Source organism: Phoenix dactylifera, chromosome 13 (genome assembly GCF_051530095.1).
Source record: "Phoenix dactylifera cultivar Ajwa chromosome 13, Ajwa_hap1_PhDact_Kaust_v1.1, whole genome shotgun sequence".
In the NCBI taxonomy this organism is placed as follows: Eukaryota; Viridiplantae; Streptophyta; class Magnoliopsida; order Arecales; family Arecaceae; genus Phoenix; species Phoenix dactylifera.
Genome location: NC_143202.1, coordinates 3,208,419 through 3,231,057, shown reverse-complemented (window position 1 = coordinate 3,231,057; position 22,639 = coordinate 3,208,419). Strand labels below are relative to the sequence as shown.

Genomic DNA, 22,639 nt, shown 5'->3' with positions numbered 1-22,639 from the left:
CTTGGGTTTCTAAGTTGAAAACATGATCATTGTTAGCAAATGTGTCTAGCTACCCAAGATTCCAATGAAAGATGTTATCTGGACAATGGGTTCTCTAGACACGTGTTAAAGAATAGAACTTAAAATATAATTAAGAAGAGTGACCAAAATGGAAGAAATAATGAAATTAGTAATTCTTGCATCCTCTCATATTGAAATTGTAGCTAGTATTAATCATTTCTGTGATATAGGCGATACTCTTGGTATGAAATGAAAATATATCCAAATCACTCCATCTTCCTATATTATGCTTCAGTTATTGATGGATAATTTGCTTAATCAATACTCTTAGAATAACTCTTTGAATTATCTATATGCTTGATTGAGAGTTGTTATCCATGGCATTATCCTTTATTGATCATAAACATAAGAATGTCTACTTGGTATTTTTTTTTAAATATATGTATTAAGAATACCAAGATTAAAGAGTCTAGTTTTGGCATATAAAATCAACTCATACTAGTATGGACTTAATCTCAAAAGACCTTGTCATTGGTTCACTTAGATTAATTTTTGCAAGGTCAAAGTTTGCTATGTATGTCATCTAGAAAAACAAACTAGAATCATTTCTAAATCTGAAAATATTGTTTTCACCTTTTAGCCTTTGAAAACTCTTCATAAGAACTTATTTGGATCTCTAGGATTGTGAACCCAGGAGATAAGCTTTCTGATTTTGTAATTGTGGAAAATTTCTCAAAGCTAATATTGGTTTTGTTCTTGGCACTTAAATTAAAATATTTTCTGCATTGGCACAAACTCACAAAAAGGGTTCAAATGAAAAAGGTTTGCAAACTATGAAATCATGGCATAGTTTTGAAAACCAATTTCTTATTGAGTTGTGCACAGAAAATAATATTGAATACAATTGTTTCTACACCAAGAACACCATAAATAAAATAGAGTTGATAGAATCCTTGAAGAAATGAAAAAGACAATGTTGTATGATAGTCATCTACTTAAATGATTTCTGTTAAAAGCTATCATCATTGCTTGTCATACATATGGTTTCTATTAGAAAACTCCTTTTGATCGTCTGAAAAATAGAAAATGATATATTGTATATCTTTTATATTTTTCAGTCATACATGTCATGCTTGATATATTCTTATGAAAATAATGTCAAATCTGGTAAAACAAATATTCCTTTGGATATTACTCTTCAAGCAATGCATATAGAATATTCAATGAAAAGATACTAGTTGTAGAGATATCAATTCATACTATTCTTATTAAAACTAGATCCTTTATTGAGAATATAGTTTATCATTTTGATTCTATGTAACAATCAGAATTTTGATAGACACAACTATTTAAGATAATTTGATTAAAACTTAACTGGTATATCTTATTAATAATTATCTTAAGCAAATAGAATCTAAGCTAAATTGCTTCTGACAATAAGAAATTGATTTGATCTTGATGAATCTTTCTATTGCCTCACATGCTTGTCCTTGAACCATTTTACTTAATGAAGTTATCTCTTTAGTTCAAGTGACTTGTGCTTGCTTATATTTAGGCAATCTCTTGAGTAAAGTGACTCAAATTCAATTATTGTCATGTCTCATGTTGAGTCATCTAGCTAAGAAATATGTTGTATGAATGTTTTTGTATCCTAGAGAACCTAATGAATTGCCTTCAAGAAAAGAAAAAGATTTTGCTAATGATACAGGATTTGTGAGCAAGAAATTTCAACTTGAAGGACACCTCGATGAAAGATACAATAAACATTCCCTTGGAAACAAAAAAAAAGAAGATTTTCTTCAGCCAAGGGAATAAAGAATCTAAAAGGTATTTGGCTTGAAGAATGCTAAATGCACTGGTAATCTAAACTCTTCTCTTGTGAGTTAGTTGAGCAAAATCAATAGTCTGAAATTATATGGTAGCATGATTAAACATTTAATTGCTAATCTTCTTGATATCATGCTTCATTCTCATGCTAATAATAATTGTTTCATGGTATGATTAAATTGAAGTTCACTTTTGCCTGTATAATGCATAACCATGAAATACACAAGTTTATGCCTCAAGTTTCTAATTCAAAATAACTTGTGATAAGCTATGAATCATTGGGCATAATGAAAATGCTGTTTGCATGATATATATTTATATGCAGCATATTAGATTAATTCTTTATTCTGCTCTTTCATGTAACTACTTGAAAATAACAAAAAGAGAGAGAGATAAAGAAAAAAAAAATGAACATTGCTCAGAAGAAGTAAAAGCTAAGTAAATACTCCAATCTTAAGTAAAAGCAGCGCAAGCATAATATATTCAGCATATTTGTGAGACTTGTGTGAACATTCTTTTGGAAGGGATAAAATCCGTAATTAATTATATTTAAATAGGGAGAGTTTGGAGTGAATATCTTGTTGCTAAAGAAAACAGTTGAACATTTCTACATTGCTCATTATAGGGATGGTGTCAATGGGGAGGCTAGTGGTAGTACCCGGTACTATTTGACCCAACTATTCGGTGTAGGGCATATTAGGGACGGCACAAGAGGGAGGCTAGTGGTAGTACCTCGTGCCCCTTCCAACTCCACCGGATAGGGAGCAAATAGAGTATAGAGCATAGAAAAGTAATACCAAAAGAAATGAAGATTAGAATGTTCACTAAATGGTTAAAGGAAGAAATTCAAAAATACGGAAATGAATGACAAGATAAATAAAAGTATATATAAAGCTTGTGAAAAGCCAAATGAAGTTTCGATCACTTGAAAACACACCTTAAGGATAAAATCAGTGTAGAATTATATATAAATAGGGAGAGTTTATTTGAAAAGAATAAATTTTGATCTTTGACATGCTTGCTCTTAATGTTTTAATACATGATGTTATGACTTAATGCATATTATGTTTTGCATGTGACATGATATTTTGAATTATGTGTCTTCAATATTCAAATACCAAAGATCTTTCCTGAATATAACTTGTAATGCTTCATGCCTATAAAATTTGATTGAAACATATTACTACCAACAACAACATCATTCTGTTTTAATGAATATATTTTGAAAAATAAAAGAAAAGCATAATTTGAATTTGCAAATTAGGCAAAATGAATTGATTCTGATTTATCTTTTATCTTGCCTAACATTAGAACATCATGTCCTCCAATTTGTACCAAAATTTAATATGAATTACAAAGATTCTGGATGTGCTCTAATGTTCTTGAAATATGTACTTTCAATCGTAATGATTTAAGATGAGCTACAATGAGAAGATACATATCTCAAATTACAACTTTGAAAGCCTCCTTGAGAATCTTTATGAAATTCAGAATCTGATTTTATATAAAAGCTTAAACTCAACATGAATTTCTAGATAAAATTACAGCTTAAGAAAAATAGAATAATTCTGATGCCTTGATTGCTTGCCCCGATACGCATCTGAAACATATCATTTCTTATCTTCAAAGTGTACTAATATTGGTCTGAATGATGTGTCTTTTGATGATCTTGATTGCAAACAAATATTTTTAATATATGATTTTATTTTGATATTGAAAAGATTTATTGTGCTTCATATATTATATTGCTGAAAAACCTTGATTAAGAAATTGAGTTCTATAAATACATATACTTCAATGATCATCTATATATTTTTTCCTCTCCTACATTGTTAAAGACTTTCATCAAAATATATATGTATATATATTATTAAAAGAGTGAATGATCTCAAGTCTAGAAATATTTCAGCTCACTCAAATGATTCTTAAAAGAAAGAAAATGTAAATGCTTTTGAAAGAATTTGAGCTTCAAATGAATCATTTTCTGATTAATATTTCAGTACATTTTCTCAAAGATTAAGAGGAAGCATAACTTGTTCTTAAAAGATTAAAAAGAGTGATTGCTATAAATTTTGAATAATTCTAGATCACTCTACATTCTTGATATCATAAAGGTTCAGTTTTATTCACGTTTATCATTAAAATCTGAAATTCAACTAAAGATAAGAGAAAGAATACTAAATGTGAAGTGGTATTAAACTTTGTGCTTCGTTGAATATCTTTTGAAAGTTGGATTTTTATCTGTACTTAATTGGTAAATCACTTGTTTTGAAAACTAAGTGAAAAGGATTCCATTTGTCTTAGTATTGGAAATTTACTTTGGAATCTACTAATGAGTTCTTATTGGCTTGCACTTTAGTGTTTCAATCATGAGCCAATTCATTTTAATTGATTTTGATGCTATGATCTTTAAAGGAGTAAAAGAAAGTCTTTAAGAGAGGTTTAAAAGAACTTTCAAAGCCCTGAATTTTATATATCCTACATTGCATAAATTCATGTCTTGGTGTCTATGCCCCAATACTTTTATATCATGAAAGAACTTTAAAGTCATTAAGAATTAAGGATTCAACATAATCTTATGTTTTTCAAGTATATAAGGTTTGATCTTTATTTGATCTTATACTATACTCTGAAAATTAATTAGATTGCTCTCATTTTGCTATATACTTAATATATTAAAAAAAAAATGTTGGATTTTCATCCGTGCCTTTCTTTGAATATTATTCTTGATACTCCCTAAAATAACTTGAAAAAGATTCCATCTACACTTGATTTCAAAACTATCCTTGGAATCTACATTTAGAGATCACTTCCGGCTTACATCGTAAATATCTCATTCCTAAAGCCAAACAAAGAGAAATAAGATGTCACTTTATTAGGGATCATGTGCAAAATGGAAACATATGTGTTGAGCATATATGCACTGAAAAACAATTAGCCGACATACTCACAAAACCCTTGAGTGAAGATAGATTCTGCACGCTAAGGAGAGAATTAGGTATATGTGATCCTTTTTATTGAAGAAATATAAAAGGGAGCAAGTAGTCTCATGATACATTCCTCCAATTTCTAAAAATCTATGAAACATGAGTCAAACTTGTTATCTATAGATTCCTTACTCATGTATCATTGTCCCAGAAAGAATTTATAAGGATCGGAAGCAAGGAAAATTTTTAGAAGCAAAAAGAAAGAGAAAAGAAAAATTCTGCACTTGGGTCAACCCAACCCAGAATAGGGTCGACCCAACGTTGAGTCGACCCAAGAAGTTTCTTGAGTCGACCCAACGTCGGGATCCCACTGTTAAAAGGGGGACCCGTGAGCTATCTAGGGCACTGTTTACCCTTTGTCTTCTTCCGAAAACCCTATTTTCCACTCTCAAATCTTCTCCAATCATCTCCAAACAGTAGATTACTTCAATATCTTGGAGAAATGGGACTCGAGAGAGCCGTAGCCAAGCAATCCGAGAGAGTCTCACGATCTATGTTTAGAGCCTAGGCTAGATATCTAGTTCTCATATGTATCTTGCTTTTTTCCATATGTATCTTGTTTTTTTCCTTATATCTTTAAATCTTGATTGAGGAACATTGTACTTATCTTTATTTTGGGCATTAATGTATGAAAATGTTCCTATTTTGATCAATGAAGTCTGAAGTTTGTTCCTTATTGCATCCTTTCCCATATATATGTTTTTGATGATAACAAAAAGGGGGAGAAGAGAAGGAAAGAGTATATAAAGGGGGAGAAGAAAAGAGTATATAAAGGGGGAGAAGAAAAGATAGAGTATTCAATTTAAGAAAAGAAAGAGCACTTCATTTGAGAAGTAAAGAAAGAGTATTAATTTTGGGAGAAGTAAAGATATGTATAACAAAAAGGGGAGAAGTAAAAATAGTGTTTAGAGTATGTTAAGAAAAGAGGAATAAATGGGCAAACAAATTGGAAATCATATAAGAAAGCTTATACATTTAAGGGGGAGCAATTTGTAACAATGAAAATCATCAAATCAAAAATTTCTATCACAATTCAGAATTTGGCAAATAAAAATTCAGAATTTGGCACGCACCTCTAGCACCCCGATACATAAGCTGAAACTCATATTTTATCTCAAATTTTTGAAGTTTCATTGCTAATGAATTATAAATGAAAGGGGGAGCAATTCAAAAAGTCAAATTGGCAACATTTGAATGATATAGGGGGAGATTTCACAAGGATATATGAAAAGCTGAAATTCAGCAACTTAATCCCTTTTATAAACTGATTTTAAAGACAAGTATCAATAGGCTTATACTCTTTATTTTGTAATCATCAAAAAGGGGGAGATTGAGGATGATAGTGTTATTTTGATGATTAACAAGCAATTATCTAGAGCATGCTATAAGTTAAATTGATACTTCATTTATAAGTTCATTACTCTCAGTATATTTGTTTAAATTGAAAATATATATATGTTCTTGTTCATTTGAATGGATCTAACCTTGAGAATGCAGCAAAGTGTGGATTGAGTCGACCCAAAGATTGTTTGAGTCGACCCCGGCACATCAAGAAATCATTTGGCACACTCCTGCAAAAATGGCACAGATGAACAGTTGGTTGGGTCGACCCAAGGTAAGCATGAGTCGACCCAAACTTCAAGAACCTCAAAACATGAAGGAAAAATGGTTCTCTGGATTTACTGAGAGGGTCGACCCAAGATGAAGTTGAGTCGACCCAAGCTTGAGTCGACCCAGAGAAAGGTTGAGTCGACCCAAGTGAAGAAAGGCTGAAATTCAAGGCTCTGAATTTTCTGAAGCTGACCTTGGGTCGACCCAAGAAAAATGTTGAGCTGACCCAAGGTTTGAGTCGACCCAAAGAAAGGTTGGGTCGACCCAAGGCAACAGAAGGCTGAATTTCAAGTTTCTGTGTTTTCTGAGAGGGTCGACCCAAGGAATGTTTGAGTCGACCCAAGTGAAGGTTGAGCCGACCCAAGGACAGGTTGAGCCGACCCAAACACGGGCTGAACATAACGGCTAGTTGTGCAGAAATGCTTTTTGGACTCCCAACGGCTATAAACAGCTAGTTTCTTCAATCCAACGGTCAGAAAGGACTATTTGGAGGTTGGAGAAGTATTTAAGAGGGAGTATTCATCAGAGGAAGCAAGCTTTTGGGAAAATACATTAAGTGCATTCAAGAGAGAACCCTAGCAAGGCAAGCTTCATCCAAGGGCTTCATTCAAGAATCAAAGAAAGGGATTGAGCAGATTCAAAGAGTCATCAAGAGCTCCATCCTCCCTTGAAGAGTGAAGCATCCTTGACAAAGAAGAGCAAAGCGACTTCAAAGCGATAAATACCTTCTAACTCTTCTTTGTAGTTTATATTGTTTCATATGTTCATTTAGGAGTTTGAATCTTTTCTTTTCATTTGTTAAACACTTTGTAAAGGTTCGTTGGTAAGCCCGCAAAACCAACAAAGGTTTTTGGTGAACCCGGAAAACCAAAGTACAAAGGTTCGTTGGTGAGCCCGCAAAACCAACAAAGGTTTTTGGTGAACCCGGAAAACCAAAGTGTAAAGGTTCGTTGGTGAGCCCGCAAAACCAACAAAGGTTTTTGGTGAACCCGGAAAACCAAAGTGTATAAGTTCGTTGGTGAGCCCGTAAAACCAACAAAGGTTTTTGGATTGTGAGCCCGGAAAACAATCCAACTGTAATCCGAGAGATTATAGTGAATTCCCAAGGGGACGCTTGGGGAGTGGACGTAGGTGCTAAGGAGAGCACCGAACCACTATATATTGTTGTGTTTGTGTTGTGCTTGTGTTTCCGTTTATTCTTGCATCATCTTCTATCTTTGCACTAGTTTAAATCATTCTAATAGCTTAAGAAAGCATCCACCGCACTTATATTGAGAAAACGTTTAAAGCACCGAAAATTAGAAGAAACCAATTCACCCCCCCCCCCCTCTTGGCTTGTCACCTTGGGCAACAGCAGGGGGCCGCGGCGTGCCTCAGGGGAACAGTCTGTTGTTGTCAGAGATTGCCGACTCGGGGTCGGATTGCTGGATCAAGGGGCAGCCGACTCGGGGTCGGGCTGCGGAGCCGAAGATATCCGACCCGAGGTCGGATTGCTGGATCAAGGGACAGCCGACTCGGGGTCGGGCTGCGGAGCCGAAGATATCCGACCCGAGGTCGGATTGCTGGATCAAGGGGCAGCCGCAGTCTTTCCGGGCGCGCGTGCCGGTCACGTGGGGCATGGTGGCTAAGTTCCCCCGTAACACTATCATTTAATGGTTGGACCTAACCAGAATTTTTGGTGAAGGCACCACACGCCTGCCAAAGAGACTGGGCCAAAATTATCACTAGAAATTGTTTGGTGAAACAATTGGTTCAGAACCTACCAATAGGTGCATATGGGTTGGCTGGGCCACACTTGGGCCCATAATGCGATCAATTGGATTCTAATGCTCACTAAAGATTTAAGTGTAATTCTTCGAATTTGAGGTAGAGGCTACAAATTTGTATAAAATAGTGAGAGGACCTATAGACTAAAATCCAAGTCTTTAGGGTATTGTCAATTCATATACTTATAGCCGATTTTCTTTTTATGTAGAAATGGCTACTAGTTTGTCACTTCGTTCATTGTTGGATAATGACAAGTTGACTGGACCCAATTTCAATAACTGGCTTAGGAAACTTAAGATTGTGCTAGAGCATGAACGGATCCTTTATGTGATAACGGATCCAGCACCTGAGCAGCCTGCTGGTAATACACGGGGTACGATCAGAGAAACTTAGCAGAAGTGGCTCAATGACCGTATCACTGTCCGATGCATTATGCTTGCTGCAATGAGCGATGAGTTCAGTCGCCGGTTCGAGAATGCCCAGCCCGAAGAAATTGTTCAAGTGTTGAACGAATCTTTTGGCACTCCCGACGACATTGAAAAGCACAAGACTAGTTGTGCTATTTTCAGCGCACGGATGAATGATGGGGCATCGGTGACTGATCATGTATTGTACATGATTGAGTTAATCGAGCGCCTGAGCACTCTCAATTTTTTCCTTCATGATCAATTGGGAAAAGATGCTATACTGAATTCTCTTCCTCATTCGTACCACCCATTTCTCACCAATTTTCGTATATTCAAATCGGTAGTAAATTATCACCAATTGTTGGGTTTACTACAAACTTTTGAGAAGGATCACCAACTCCTAAAAGGGTCGGTGAATTTAGTGGGAGGTTCGTCCAAGGGTCATGGTCCCTTTAAGAAAGGGAAGAAGAAAAACAAAAATCAAAAGAAAAAGGTGCATCATGCTGAGCAGAATCAGACTAAGAAGAAGAAGGTTAATCAAGGTAAGGCAGAGTGCTTCTACTGTAAGAAGCAGGGGCATTGGAAGAGGAATTGTCCTTTGTACATTGCATCTCTTGATCCAAACAGGTCTAAAAAAAGTGAGAAATCTGTTGCCAATCAAGATATTTATATGATAACGCCTTGTAATTTTTCTATTTGTGATAATTTGACTTGGGTATTGGATACCGGTAGTCCTTTTAATATTTGCAATTCGTTGCAGGGACTTCAGGTCAGTGAGAGGTTTGAAGAAGGAGAAAGATTCCTGAATGTTGGAGATGGAAGACCTATTCCAGTTCTAGCTTTAGAAATTCTTAAACTTGTATTCAGCTCTCATGTAAATGTCCTTAGTGATTGTCACTATTGTCCAAGTTTTTTATTGAATGTCATTTCTGTAAGTCTTTTGGCTAAAAATAGTCATGAAATATCAATAAAAAAGGATTATTGCAATATCATTTGGAATGGTGTTGCTGTAATGAATGGAATTCTGAGTAATGATATTTATATTTTGTCACAGCCTGTTCATATAATGTACAAATCCAATAAGCGCCCTAGAATAGATAATGTCACGGATGTCTACCTTTGGCATCATAGGCTAGGTCATATTAACAAGAACATGATGAACATGTTAAATAAAGAGGGAGTCCTCAATGTTAATGATTGTGAATCATTAACAACCTGTGATCATGCCTTCTTGGTAAGATGACCAAGTCACCTTTTACTGAAAAAGGTGAACGAGCCAATGACTTATTGACCCTAGTACATTCTGATGTATGTGGGCCAATGAGCACAAATGCTAGAGGCGGATATGCATATTTCATTACTTTCACAGACGACCTTTCAAGGTATGGTTATGTCTATTTAATGAGACATAAATCTGAAGCATTTGAAATGTTCAAATTGTATCATAATGAAGTAGAAAAACAAACTGAAGAGTATTAAAACTCTTCGATCAGATCGAGGAGGTGAATACCTTTCCAATGAGTTTTTGACATATCTGAAAGAGAATGGGATTCTTTCCCAATGGACTCCTTCTGGTACACCGCAGTATAACGGCATGTCAGAAAGGAGAAATCGAACTCTATTAGATATAGTTCGATCCATGATGGGGTTTGTTGATATGCCCATATTATTTTGAGGATATGCACTTGAGTCATCCTGTTATATACTTAATAAGATTCCAAGTAAATGGTGAATAAAACATCACATGAGATGTGGACGGGACGAAAATCGGTACTCTCTCATCTTAGGATTTGGGGGTGTCCGGCGTACATCAAACGTTTGAAGACAGACAAACTTGAACCCAAGTCTGACAAATGTTTCTTCACCGGTTACCCTAAAAAAACTAAAGGATATTATTTCTACCTTGCTGAAGAACAAAAGTTGTTCGTAAGCAATAGAACTGTTTTCTTAGAGAAAGAATTTCTTAGTGAAGGAACTAATAGCTCTAATGTTGAACTTAGAAAAGTTCAACATGTAGAAGATCCGACACCATCCACTGAACTAATTGAGTCGGATTTGATTAGATCAGATCCAGAACCCATCTTAGATGCACCATTAAGGCGATCAGGTAGAGTACCACGTCAGTCGGACAGATACTATGGTTTCTTGGTCCAAGACGGCGATTCTGTCGAACTTGATGAAAACGATGAGGATCCGATCACCTACATGGATGCAATGCAGAGGTATGACTTTGATGCATGGCTTGGAGCCATGCAATCTGAAATGGAATCCATGAAGGTCAATGATGTATGGACATTAGTTGACCCATCCGAAGGGATTAAACCCATAGGGTGTAAGTAGATTTTCAAAAGAAAACAGGGCGCAGACGGAAAGATAGAGACCTATAAACCCCGTTTGGTTGCCAAAGAATATCATCAGCATTATGGTATTGACTATGACGAGACGTTTTCTTCTGTGGCAATGCTCAAATCCATTCGGATTATGCTTGCGATAGCAGCACGCTTAGATTATAAAATCTGGCAAATAGATGTAAAGACCGCTTTTTTAAATAGAGATTTAGAAGAGGAGGTGTATGCAACCTGAAGATTTTATATCTACAGAAGAGTCTAAGGTGTGCAAGCTTCAAAAATCCATTTATGGATTAAAGCAAACTTCACGGAGTTGGAACATACAATTTGATAAGGTGATCAAATCGTATGGCTTCATTAAGAATGAAGAGGAACCTTGCATTTATAAATTGACAAATGGTTCAGTTATTATATTTCTTGTTTTGTATGTGGATGACATTCTTCTAATCGAAAATGACATTCCTGCATTACAAGGAATAAAGGTTTGGCTATCATCTCAATTTGCCACGAAGGATTTGGGAGAAGCATCTTACATCCAAGGGATGAAGATTTATAGAGATAGATCTAGAAGATTGCTTGGATTATCCCAATCTACATACATTGATACTATTACTACACCAAAAAAGAAAATTTCCGACTCTTATTTACCGACACTTATTCCAAGCGTCGGCAAAAATTTTTCCCCGTCAACATTTGCCGATGCTTTTTAAAAGCGTCGGCTAATGACGACGCTTAAAAGCGTCGTCAAAGTTAATATGTAATTGACGACGCTTTTAACGATGCTTTTTAGCGTTGTTAAATAACGATGCTTTTAAGCATCATTAAAAGCGTCGTCGGAAGCCAAAAAACTACCTTATTTTAGTCCCACATCGGCAGATCTGAAAAAGAAAGAACTGTTTATATAGCCAAACCCAACCACTCTGCATAGATGGAATGAAGGTACCGATCGGGGAGGTTGTTTGTATTTCTCTTTGTGTTCCATCAGCACCATGGAATGGAGGAGAAGATGCAGACCGTCAATAGTAATTTTTTTTGGCAAATAGTAATTAGCGACGCTTTAAAGCATTGGAAAAGAGCGACGCTTAAAAGCGTCGGAAAAGAGCGACGCTTAAAAGCGTCGCTAAATTGGAATTAGCGACGCTTTTGAAAGCATCGAAAAATGTTTTTTCCACTGTAGCATAGGCGATACTTTACCGACGCTTTGTAAAGCGTCGGGATGGTTTCTACCGACGCTTAAAAGCATCGCTAATAGCCAAAAAAAGTGTCGTTAATGTCCAAATTTTTTATAGTGTATACTGAAGAGGTTCAGTATGATTAATTTCAAGAAAGGCTATCTTTCGATGGGCCATGCAATTAACCTCTCTAAGAGAGAGTGTCCGACAACCCCTTAAGAAAGAGAGAGTATGGATAGAATTCCATATGCTTCGACAGTAGGATCTATAATGTATGCCATGACATGTACTAGACCAAACGTGGCATACTCACTAGGAGTAGTGAGCAGATACCAGTCTGATCCAGGTAGCAACCACTGGAAGGTTGTAAAAATTATCCTTAAGTATTTGAGAAATACTAAAAACTAGTGGCTTGTCTACGGTGATTCTGACTTAAAACTTGAGAGATATACCGATTCAAATTTTCAGTCAGATCAAGATGATAGCAAGAGCGTGTCGAGATATATCTTTACTCTTAAGGGTGGGGTCATCTGCTAGAAGAGTTCCAAGCAGCATACAGTGGCAGATTCTACATGTGAAGCAGAATACATCACAACATCTGATGCCGCCAAAGAAGCTGTATGGTTGCGGAAGTTCATTACTGAGCTTGGAGTGACACCCTCCATTGATGGTCTAGTCACTGTATTTTGTGACAACACTGGAGCCATAGCTCAAGCAAGACAACCCAAAGCACATCAGCGGACCAAGAATATTCTACGTCGCTACCATCTAGTTCGAGAGATCGTCGAACGAGGTGACATTGATTTTCAGAAGATTGATATAAAAAAAAATCTGGCTGACCTATTTATCAAAGTCCTCGGCATCAAAGAGTTTAACGAACACAAGTCAAAGATGGGTATTAGATACTGTGTCGATTGGCTTTAGGCTAAGTGGGAGTTGTTGGAAATTGTATCCTAAATGTCAATCGTCAGCATGTTGATGATTGAATTTTGTAAATGAATTGACAAATTAATAAAGTGTTATTTGGCATTATTTATCATTTCATTGTACATCTTCAAATGAACTTTTATATGATGAAGTCCTTAGGACTTGTTTTATGATAAAGGAGGATTTATCTTCAAGTCCTTAAAACTATTCGCGATCAAATGATATGCTGTTACTAGGACGATAGCATTATCGAGATTAGGTCGTTGTATGACATATACATTGGTTGTCCTCTTAACCAAGGAGTGTGGAGACACTGATATGTCACACAGGTGAAGTGTAGGAGTACATTTCACTGAACGTGACCAATTTCGGAATGCTCTACTGTCAAGAGATGTTCCGAGTGGATATGAGTATAAGTTTGCCTTCTGACCTGAGACCGTAATCTGTGACTGGCAAGCAACTCACTGTACTTTGGTACCGGACTACCTGAATTTCTAATTCAGTGACAGAAGGTCACTGGGTACAGTCAAGTACTTGCGTAGTCAGTTGTGAGTCAAGATGGAATTGACCCCTCCTATAAACAGGAGATAATGCCTTATGTTCAATTTAGCAAAACCTTGGCCAGGGTAATCCTTATGAGAAATCATAGGATTTCTAAAGTTGAATCACATCATGGATGCACTTATTACAGAGTTGACAGAACTCTGAAGTCATCCTGGCATTTAGGAGTCATAGGGATAAATTATACGGTAACCATAGTCCAAGGGTTCTTGAATGTTGCTTTGCAATCATTCGGCCTATCCGGATGTCGGGTACCATTGCTAGATGGTCATTTCGATTAGTACAAGAAGTTGTCCTTATGCTACCGACTTAGGTTCGAACCTATGGGGTCACACGCATAGAAGTTTCTATGTTGATCAAATGGCTGATTGATGATTAAGAATCATTCAAGGATAATTTGGTCAATTTGATTGACAAATTATCCTAAGCAAAAATTGCATTAAAATAATTATTGAATTACTGGAGGGTTAATTAGTAATTTGATTACTAATAAATTCAATTTGATTGAATTATTGAACTTTAATTAAGCCAAATTGAATTAGATTCAATTTGGGCTAAATTAGAGTTTGACCTAATTCGATCGGGTTCGACCCGAGTCGATTGGACATAACCTAATTGATCGGACTTGACCCAATTGGATTGGAATTGACTCAAGTCAATTAAGAGTCCTTACTTGATGAGGATTAAGAGTCCAAATAATCAGAATTTATTATGGAGAAGAATTTCTAAAATTTAGGACCCTAGCTTTCTTTCTTGGAGAAGAAAGACACCTCATCCTTATCCCTAAAAGCAGTGGTGCCTATCCTCTTTATTTTTGGCATGAGGAAAGAGAAGGCGTGGGGCTATTTTTCAGAAAAATATGGCGCCTCAAATCTTCCTAAAAAGATAGAAATCAAATTCCTAATTTGTAGGGACTACATGACGCATCAAGCAGGGTGGCGTGCAGCTAAAGTTTGGATGGGGCGCAATAACCTCCTGATTTTTAGGGATTCTTGGCACAAGACTAAAAGAAAATTTGTTCATCTCTTAGCTGCCGATTCACCAAAATTTTTTGAGAATTTTATCAGCCAAATTCGTTGGCCAAAAGAGGTGTGAGGCGTGGGGGGTCTTTTGGCTATAAAAGGACCCCCACACTTAGGGTTTGTTGAGATGGTCTTTAGAAAGGGTTCTAAATTCTGAAAAAATTCTGAGAGCCAGCCACCTTCTCTCCTCCTTCTTCTCCTTCATCTCCATCCTTCATCCTCTCGAAGAAGAATCAAAAGTTGAGTGCTTCGAGGGAGAAAAGTTCAGCCACTGCAGCGCCTCTGCACGAGCTAGCACTCCTGCAGTTGTGGATCTTTCTAGAGCTTCGCGTGGACTATCCATAGAGGCTGGACACATGCTCGGCTATACAAGGTGATCAAGGCATCATAAAAGCTCTCAAAGCAAAAAGGTATGAGATCTGATCTCATTAAAAATTAAAATTAGAAATCAACTAGGTTGTTGAAATTCTGCATGACTAAATGTTAGATATAGAATCATGCCTACTTGTTTAGGATAAATGTTTAAAGTTCTAAATCTATTTTTGTTGTAGAGATATGATCTCTAGTATGCATAGGAATTAAATAGTTTAATTCATGCTTCCGCTGTAAAATTTTTAAAAATATATGCATGCGACCACCTGCGTAACCTACACCTTCCGATTGCCCTCATGTGCGATCGGAAGGGAGAAAGAAGACTCCAACTAGAGTCTTCCTCCCGATTGCCCTCACGTGCGTCGCACGTGAGGTTGGCCCAAATGTGGCTGGGCCAGTCAACTGGTCCAGGCCTAGTCCACTGGGTTTCATCACATGGTACTACATATATATCTACACCTTTTTGCAAGCATAATTCCTTATCATGTTTTCCCTCAAAATAAATTTTTTTATCATGTTTGCTTTTGTTTTTAGTTGTCAAAGTGTTGTCTTGCTGTTGAAAGCAGCCAAAGTCATACAAGGACATGCTTGCACATAAGCATAGAATGTTGTGCAACTATAAAAAATTTAGGATGTTTGCTCATTATTTTCTTCTCTTTCTTCTTCGTACGGTATAACCATAGAGCAGAGTAAAACTACAAATGTATTAGCAGCACCTAACACATTACCTTTATGCTTTCTTCTGTGCATGCAGATCTCAAATCACCCGGTGATCAGAAGTTCACAGAAGCATTTGGTATTTTCCGGAAACAATTAGTCATGGAATTAATGCTTTTGCTAACATCGAGAATGTGTTCGCTAATATCATCCACATAGAGCAAAAGGATAATAAAGTTCCCACCACTGAACTTTTTAAAGTAAACACAATGATCTACCTCTATTCTTTTGTACCCATGATCGACCATGAATGAGTCGAACTTCTTGTACCACTTTCTTGAAGCTTGCTTGAGCCCATAAAGACTTTTCTTCAACTTGCAAACCAAGTGATCTTTACTTTCACCTCAAACCCCTCAGGTTGAGCCAAGTAGATCTCTTTCTTCAAATCACCATGAAGAAATGTAGTTTTAACATCCAATTGCTCTAGCTCAAGGTCCAAGCTAGCTGTCAAACCCAAGGCAACTCTGATAGAATTCATCTTCACAACCGAAGAAAAAATCTCATCAAAGTCAATGCCTCTCTTCTGGCCAAAGCTTTTAACAACCAACCAGGCTTTGTGTTTAACTAGCTTTCCATTGCCATTCTTTTTCAACTTGAACACCTATTTATTCTTCAATACTTTTTTGCCTCTAGGGAGCTCCACAAGCTGATAAGTGTCATTTTTCAGCAAAGAATTCATCTCTTCTTCCATAGCTCTCATCCAACTAATCTTGGCTTCATGAGACTATGCTTCTCGAAAGCTCTCCAGCTTCCCCTCACTAGTAAACATAATGTACTCTGAAGTAGGATACGTTGATGATGATCGATGCTCTCTAGTAGGATACTCTGAGGTTCTGCACTTTCTTGTTGAGTAGACTGCTCTCCCTACTCACTAACCTCATCTTTCAGCAACTCATCATCAACCATACCTATTTCTGACACATCACTATCACTAGTTTCTGGTACCTCATCTCTGCTAGATTCATCTTGTACCTCTCCTCCATCTGTAGTATACTACAAACGAGACGGAATAGGTACAAAATCGATAGCACCTTCTACCACATCCTTAAATTTCTCAACTATTTCAGCATCTTCAAAGGTTTGGCCTTCATGAAAGACCACATCTCTACTTCTGATAATGTTCCTCTTCACTGGAACCCATAATCTGTATCCAAACTCTTCATTACAATAACCAACAAAGATATAAGAAAATATCTTATCATCAAGCTTCAACCTTTGCTCCCTAGGTACATGTGCATAGCTTTGCACCTAAATACCTTCAAATACGAATAGAAAATATCCTTTCCACTCTATATCTTTTTTCTAGAATATCAAAGCCCAAAGGAACTGAGGGAGATCTATTTATTAAGTAACAAGCAGTGAAAATGGCTTCACCCCAAAATGCCTTAAGTTACTTAGCCATCTTTAGCATGCATCTGACTCTCTCTACAATAGTATGGTTCATCCTCTCTACCATCCCATTATATTGTGGTGTACTTGAAACAGTTTGTTCATGCCTAATACCATGCCCACATTAGTAACTTTTGAACTCTATTAATGTGTATTCTCCTTCGTTATCACTACGGAGACACTTTAATGGTTTTCCTATCTCTCTTTCAACCATGCCATGAAATTGTTGAAATAACTAAAGCACCTGATCGTTTGTCTTCAACAAATACACCCACACCTTCCTTGATGCATCATCAATAAATGTGACAAAATAACTATTGCCATCCAAAGACTCCACCTCAATGGCTCCACAAACATCAGAGTAAACCAACTCAAGAGGATTAGATTTATTTAAAGAAGATTTTGCAAAAGAAACTCTATGTTGCTTACCAAAAAGACAATGATCACAAGGATTCAGAATTTTACCTTTGGCAAAGAAAATGAGAGACATTTTTGCTAAAATTTGCAATCCCTTCTCACTCATGTGAGCCAACCTCTTATGCCACAAGCTTGGAGACGACTCATCTTCGGTGACATATAAGTCATCTCTACACACCTTCATATGTGTCTTGTAAAGAGTGCAATAATGCTTTGCTTTAGCTACTACAAGAAATCCTTTAGTAAGCTTTCATCTTCCATCACCAAAGCAATTCACATAATCTTGCCTATCCAAAACATTCACGGAAATAAGATTAAGACACAAATTGGGAACATGGTGCACATCTTTCAAAGTACATCCAGCATTGGTTTGAATGCAAGCATCACCAATTTTCACAATCTTCGAACAACTCTCATTGCCCATCTTCACATTTTCAAAGTCTCTTTCCTTGTATGAAGTGAAGAACTCCTTATGAGGAGTAGAATGGTAGGAAACTCTGGTGTCAACAACCCACTCAACTTCTTCATCAACATGCATACATTCATTTTCTTCATAAGAAAGAACCACTATCTCTTCACTTGAGCAAGTAGCCATTGTATTCTTGTCATCTTCTTTCGTCTATGCACTATTCTCTTTTTGTTGTGTTTTCCATACATAGCAATTTCTTTTCATATGCCCCACTTTACCATAATGAAAATATTTGCCTTTTTCACCAAACTTTTCTCTAGACTGAGATCTTTTTTTAAATTTACCATGAGCTTTGTGTTCTCTGCTCTTACTTCTACCCCTATTCTCCATGACAAGAGCTTGTGTATTATTTGTACCCATTGATTTTTTTCTTGCTTCTTCATTGAACAAGCTACTAGTAACTTGACTCATTGATAATACACCATTCGGAGCAGAGTTACTAACTGTGACGACCAAGGTCCCCCAACTATCCCGAAAAGAACTCAAAAGCAACAAAAATTGCAACTCATCTTCAAGCATCATTTTCATTGTACTCAATTGATTCACAACACTTTAAAATTCATTCAAGTGATCGGCAACAGGGCAACCCTCTTTAAACTTCATATTCACAAGCTTTCTAATTAAAAAAAAAGCTTTGTTCCTGGTGGTGTTTTGCTCATATCTAGTCTCTGGCTTCTTCCACAACTCATAAGCATTGGTTTCATTAGATACATGATGAAAAACACTATCATCCAACAATTGCCTAATTATCCCAATAGTCTTTCTATGCAACTTTTACCAAGCTTTATCATCCAAGTCTTTAAGCCTAGCCGTTTTATCCTCCACGGGTTCATACAAATATTTGCAAGAAAGAATGTCTTCCATTTTTTGTTTCCAAATCAACCAATTTGTGTTTATGAGCTTAATCATGGTACTAAAAGAACCTTCCATCTCAAACCACACAAGTCAACCACAAGCCCCAAAACCTTGCTCTGATACCACTTGTAGGAAAAATCCTCCCTCACTTGATGAGATCACAAATTAAACTAAATGTGGCCAACTAAGTATAAGTTTATCCATACAAAGTCTATGAAAGCTAGTCACCACAAATACTAATGCTAGGCAAGCAAAATGTATGGCCTGATTCTAAGTGGCAAAACATCAAACACATAGAAGGCATACACAAGAGACACAAGATTTAACGTGGTTTGGCATATAGCCTACATCTACGGGTCATGCTCCGATCAAACTTCTACTAGAATAAACAAATTACGGTAATTTCTATTCAAGTATCAACATATATCACTTGAGCCAATACAATCCAAAAAGAGGAGAAAGACAAGGGTTACCTCATAAGCATGAACAAGCCAACTCCAACACAAAATCTTCCAAGCAATTTGTTGAAAGAAACTACACCCTTGAAAACACAAGCTTCAATGAGTATCAATAGCAGAGGATGCAAAATCAAAACCTTTTTTTTTGTTTGGAGGGCGTAGTCATGACTTGTCAAGAGAACGATGAGAAAGGCAGAGACTCTCCTTTTGGGCGAGGTCTTCCAAACCTTTGACTCATTCTCATTCTAACGGTATAAAAGGGGATCCTCGGTGTCAAACAGACATTCACTGGGGTCGACTCCCTTAGACTGTAGTCGACCCCAGCACACCAGCCACTCTTAAGGGTCGACTCCCTTATGTCCAGAGGTCGACTCCAGTCTGCCTGAGGTCGACACCTAGGCTCTGGCTGTTTTTGGGTGCTCTCTGTCTTGGCTCTGTGCCACTTAAGGGGTCGACTCGCCATTCACTGGGGTCGACTCCCTTAGACACACAAGCTCTCTCCAAATCGTAGCCGTCTTTTCTCACAAAGAGCTCTGATTTTCATGCTTCTATTTTTATCTAGAAAAAACAGCACCCAGGGTTTATAATTTGGACTTAAAATGACTTAAAGAGCCCTCATGGGCTTGGACCAAAAGAAAAGGCCCAAACTATTGCTTGCATACTTGCTAAGTGGTTTACTGCTTTAAGTTTGTAATTTCTCTTTGTAGTTTCATACACCAGTCCCAGTAGTAGTTCATCAAAAGTATTCCCTCGCAACTATATTTGAGCATTTTTTTTTTAGTGGTGACTTACAAATATACCATCTACTCAGGCAAGGCTTACATATTTCTGGAGAAGAGCCAAGACCCCAGGGGCGGAAGAGGATATTGCTGATGAGAGGCTCCAACTTTGGATTGGCCGCTTGGGCCCGTCACCAACATCTCCTGATACTGTTGATGGTATCTTAACTGCTGCTTATCTCATCTTACTATGAAGCTTAGGAAAGCTCTTAATTTCTCAATAGGACAATGGTTATTGCATAAGCTCATAAAAGCAGATATACTGCAAGATTAGCCCATACATGGATGAGATCAACAATAATCAGAGGGTTTTTTCGCATCAACTTGAAATGTTGTATGATATAGATTCATATTACACCTTCTATTTTCTTTAGTAGATTCAGTATAACACTTCAATAAGCTTATGATTATCTGTTGGTTTCTGTTGAGTGAGTTATTGCTATGGCTTGTCTTATGTTCTCGGAATGTATTACTCTTGCTCCATGGAGATTTGAAGAAGACATTTTAATGCTACAAAGAGCATTAAAAGAGCAGCTGCGGGAAGCTATGCAGGCTTGGCAAAGTCTGGGATGCAAGTGGTTGAGTAGACTTGAATTGCACCCATATCTAAACCGACATGGATCCTCAAGACTAGTAAGTTCAAAATTTGGACCTTGCTAATTATAGCATGTATCGGTCTTAACTCTTTCTCTCAAAAATTAAGCAAAATGTTGATCAATGATCAAGCCACTTGAGAGAGGGAGCATGGATCATTCTTCTAGCATTAATTTCTAGAGGCTACTATCACAAGCATTATATGTTGGACTGAAGCCGATAGGAGGATTTCTCGATCTTTCACTCTTGATTTGCCTTGTCTAGTACCTAACATTGATGTGGTATTCTTGTTTGCTATTACTGTTTACGTTCGATCATGTGATTTTGGAAAGATCAGAAACACTAAAGAAAATAATATGCGGTGAGTCTTTGGTATTAAAAAAATATTTAAAAATTAAAATTGGAATTGGAGTGGACTTGAAATGGGATGAAGGATAACTAGTGCTACATGAGGTCTTGTGTCCAGGATATAGAAATGTGCCCATGTATCTGCTCTTTAAGAAGTGATCAAATAAGGAGTTAGTTGTAATGGCTTCTAGGTGCTTGTACTAAATGTTTCAGTTCAAATCCTGCCTCCATGTAGGGCCTCAATGTGTAGTCCAAATGTCAATGTCTCTGTTACAAAGCCTGAAATAAAAATAAAAGATACTATTAGAATCTCCTAGTGATTGTACCAAATCAATTATGAATTCTTCCCTTCACAAACCTTGTAGGTTGAGGAGATATGAGAGAGGATTACTCCTGTTCCATAACCCAAAATTGAATCCATACCTTATCGACCAAAAATATATTAAAAAACCAATTATATGCTACTATTTTCTGCTTCCTTTCCAGCTAATATTCTTATATTTTTTTTTAAAAAAAATAGGAGGGGGAGAGGAAACCTCACCCGCGTAGCAGCGGACCAGTAGCGCTTTCACCAAAAGCGTCCAGACGTGGGGCATCCGGTCTCCAAATTTAATCGACGCTTGTGCATTTCGAATCTAGACCGCTTCGGTGGAAACAAAGTCTAGTTCCATTTACACCTTGGTGGCTCTTATAGTTTTTTTTTCACAAATTACAAAATAAAATTTATATATAAATCAAAGAAAAGTAATACTCCCTTTGCCAAGAAAATCCAGAGAATTGCGCCTATCATCCTTGCATGGCAGGTAAATCCACATGGGCAAATGGGCCATGGCTCAGTAAACTCTTATCCTTCTTGTCAGTTCTTTTATTTTTATTATTTTATTATTATTTTTTTAAAGTTAATTACCTTAGAAAGTCAGAAATACTTGTGACCTGATGGCGGTGAAAATTCCAATGGAAACGAGATGTTCCTCTACCCTTTACTCGTGGTACAATGGAAGTTAGTCATTGGCTTTTTGTGAGCCAGAGAGGACAAACAGGCATCTGGCTAAATGGACCCCAAAACCCCACCTGGGGTTCCACTGAACACCTCGGCCTGCGTGCTCTATCATTGCCTTTCCAGCTAGCCGGGCGTAAACCATTGGATCGGACTGAGTCCGGCTGGTCCTTCCAGTGCTGCAGTCCTCGGCGTGGGGAGCCAAAATTATTCTGGTTCCTATAATTACAAACAAGTCTATCTACAAGCCTCCCTTATTCACTCCTATGTGCTTGTGACTCATCAAGTTACCATGTCCATGTACAAAGATAAAAAATTATGTATTTCTTAAATAATAATAATAATAATAATAATAATAATAATAATAATAATAAATTTTAAAAAATAAATTATATTTATATTTAATAGTTTGAAAAATTTTCACCCATTTTTTAAGATTTACTTTTATTCAACATTCTAATTTATAACTTAACAAAATATTAGACAAATCGTTAATTTTAAACGAAATCCAAACGCTTTTAAGATAACTAAAATAACTTAAAGTGACAAAATAATCATCCAAAAATATAAGAAAATAGATATATCCTTTTTTCCATCCAAAAATAATTTCAAATT

At 36.6% G+C, this 22,639-nt stretch overlaps 1 protein-coding gene across 1 annotated transcript in view; it reads left to right on the top strand.

Moving 5' to 3' along the window:
- Positions 1–15,774, top strand: part of LOC149751428 (uncharacterized) — a 28,268-nt gene extending 12,494 nt beyond the window's left edge. The window contains exon 3 of the mRNA XM_089927030.1: positions 15,756–15,774. Coding sequence (XP_089783156.1) covers positions 15,756–15,774 — 19 coding nt within the window. The remainder of the gene's footprint in view (positions 1–15,755) is intronic.
- The last annotated feature ends 6,865 nt before the right edge of the window (positions 15,775–22,639 follow it).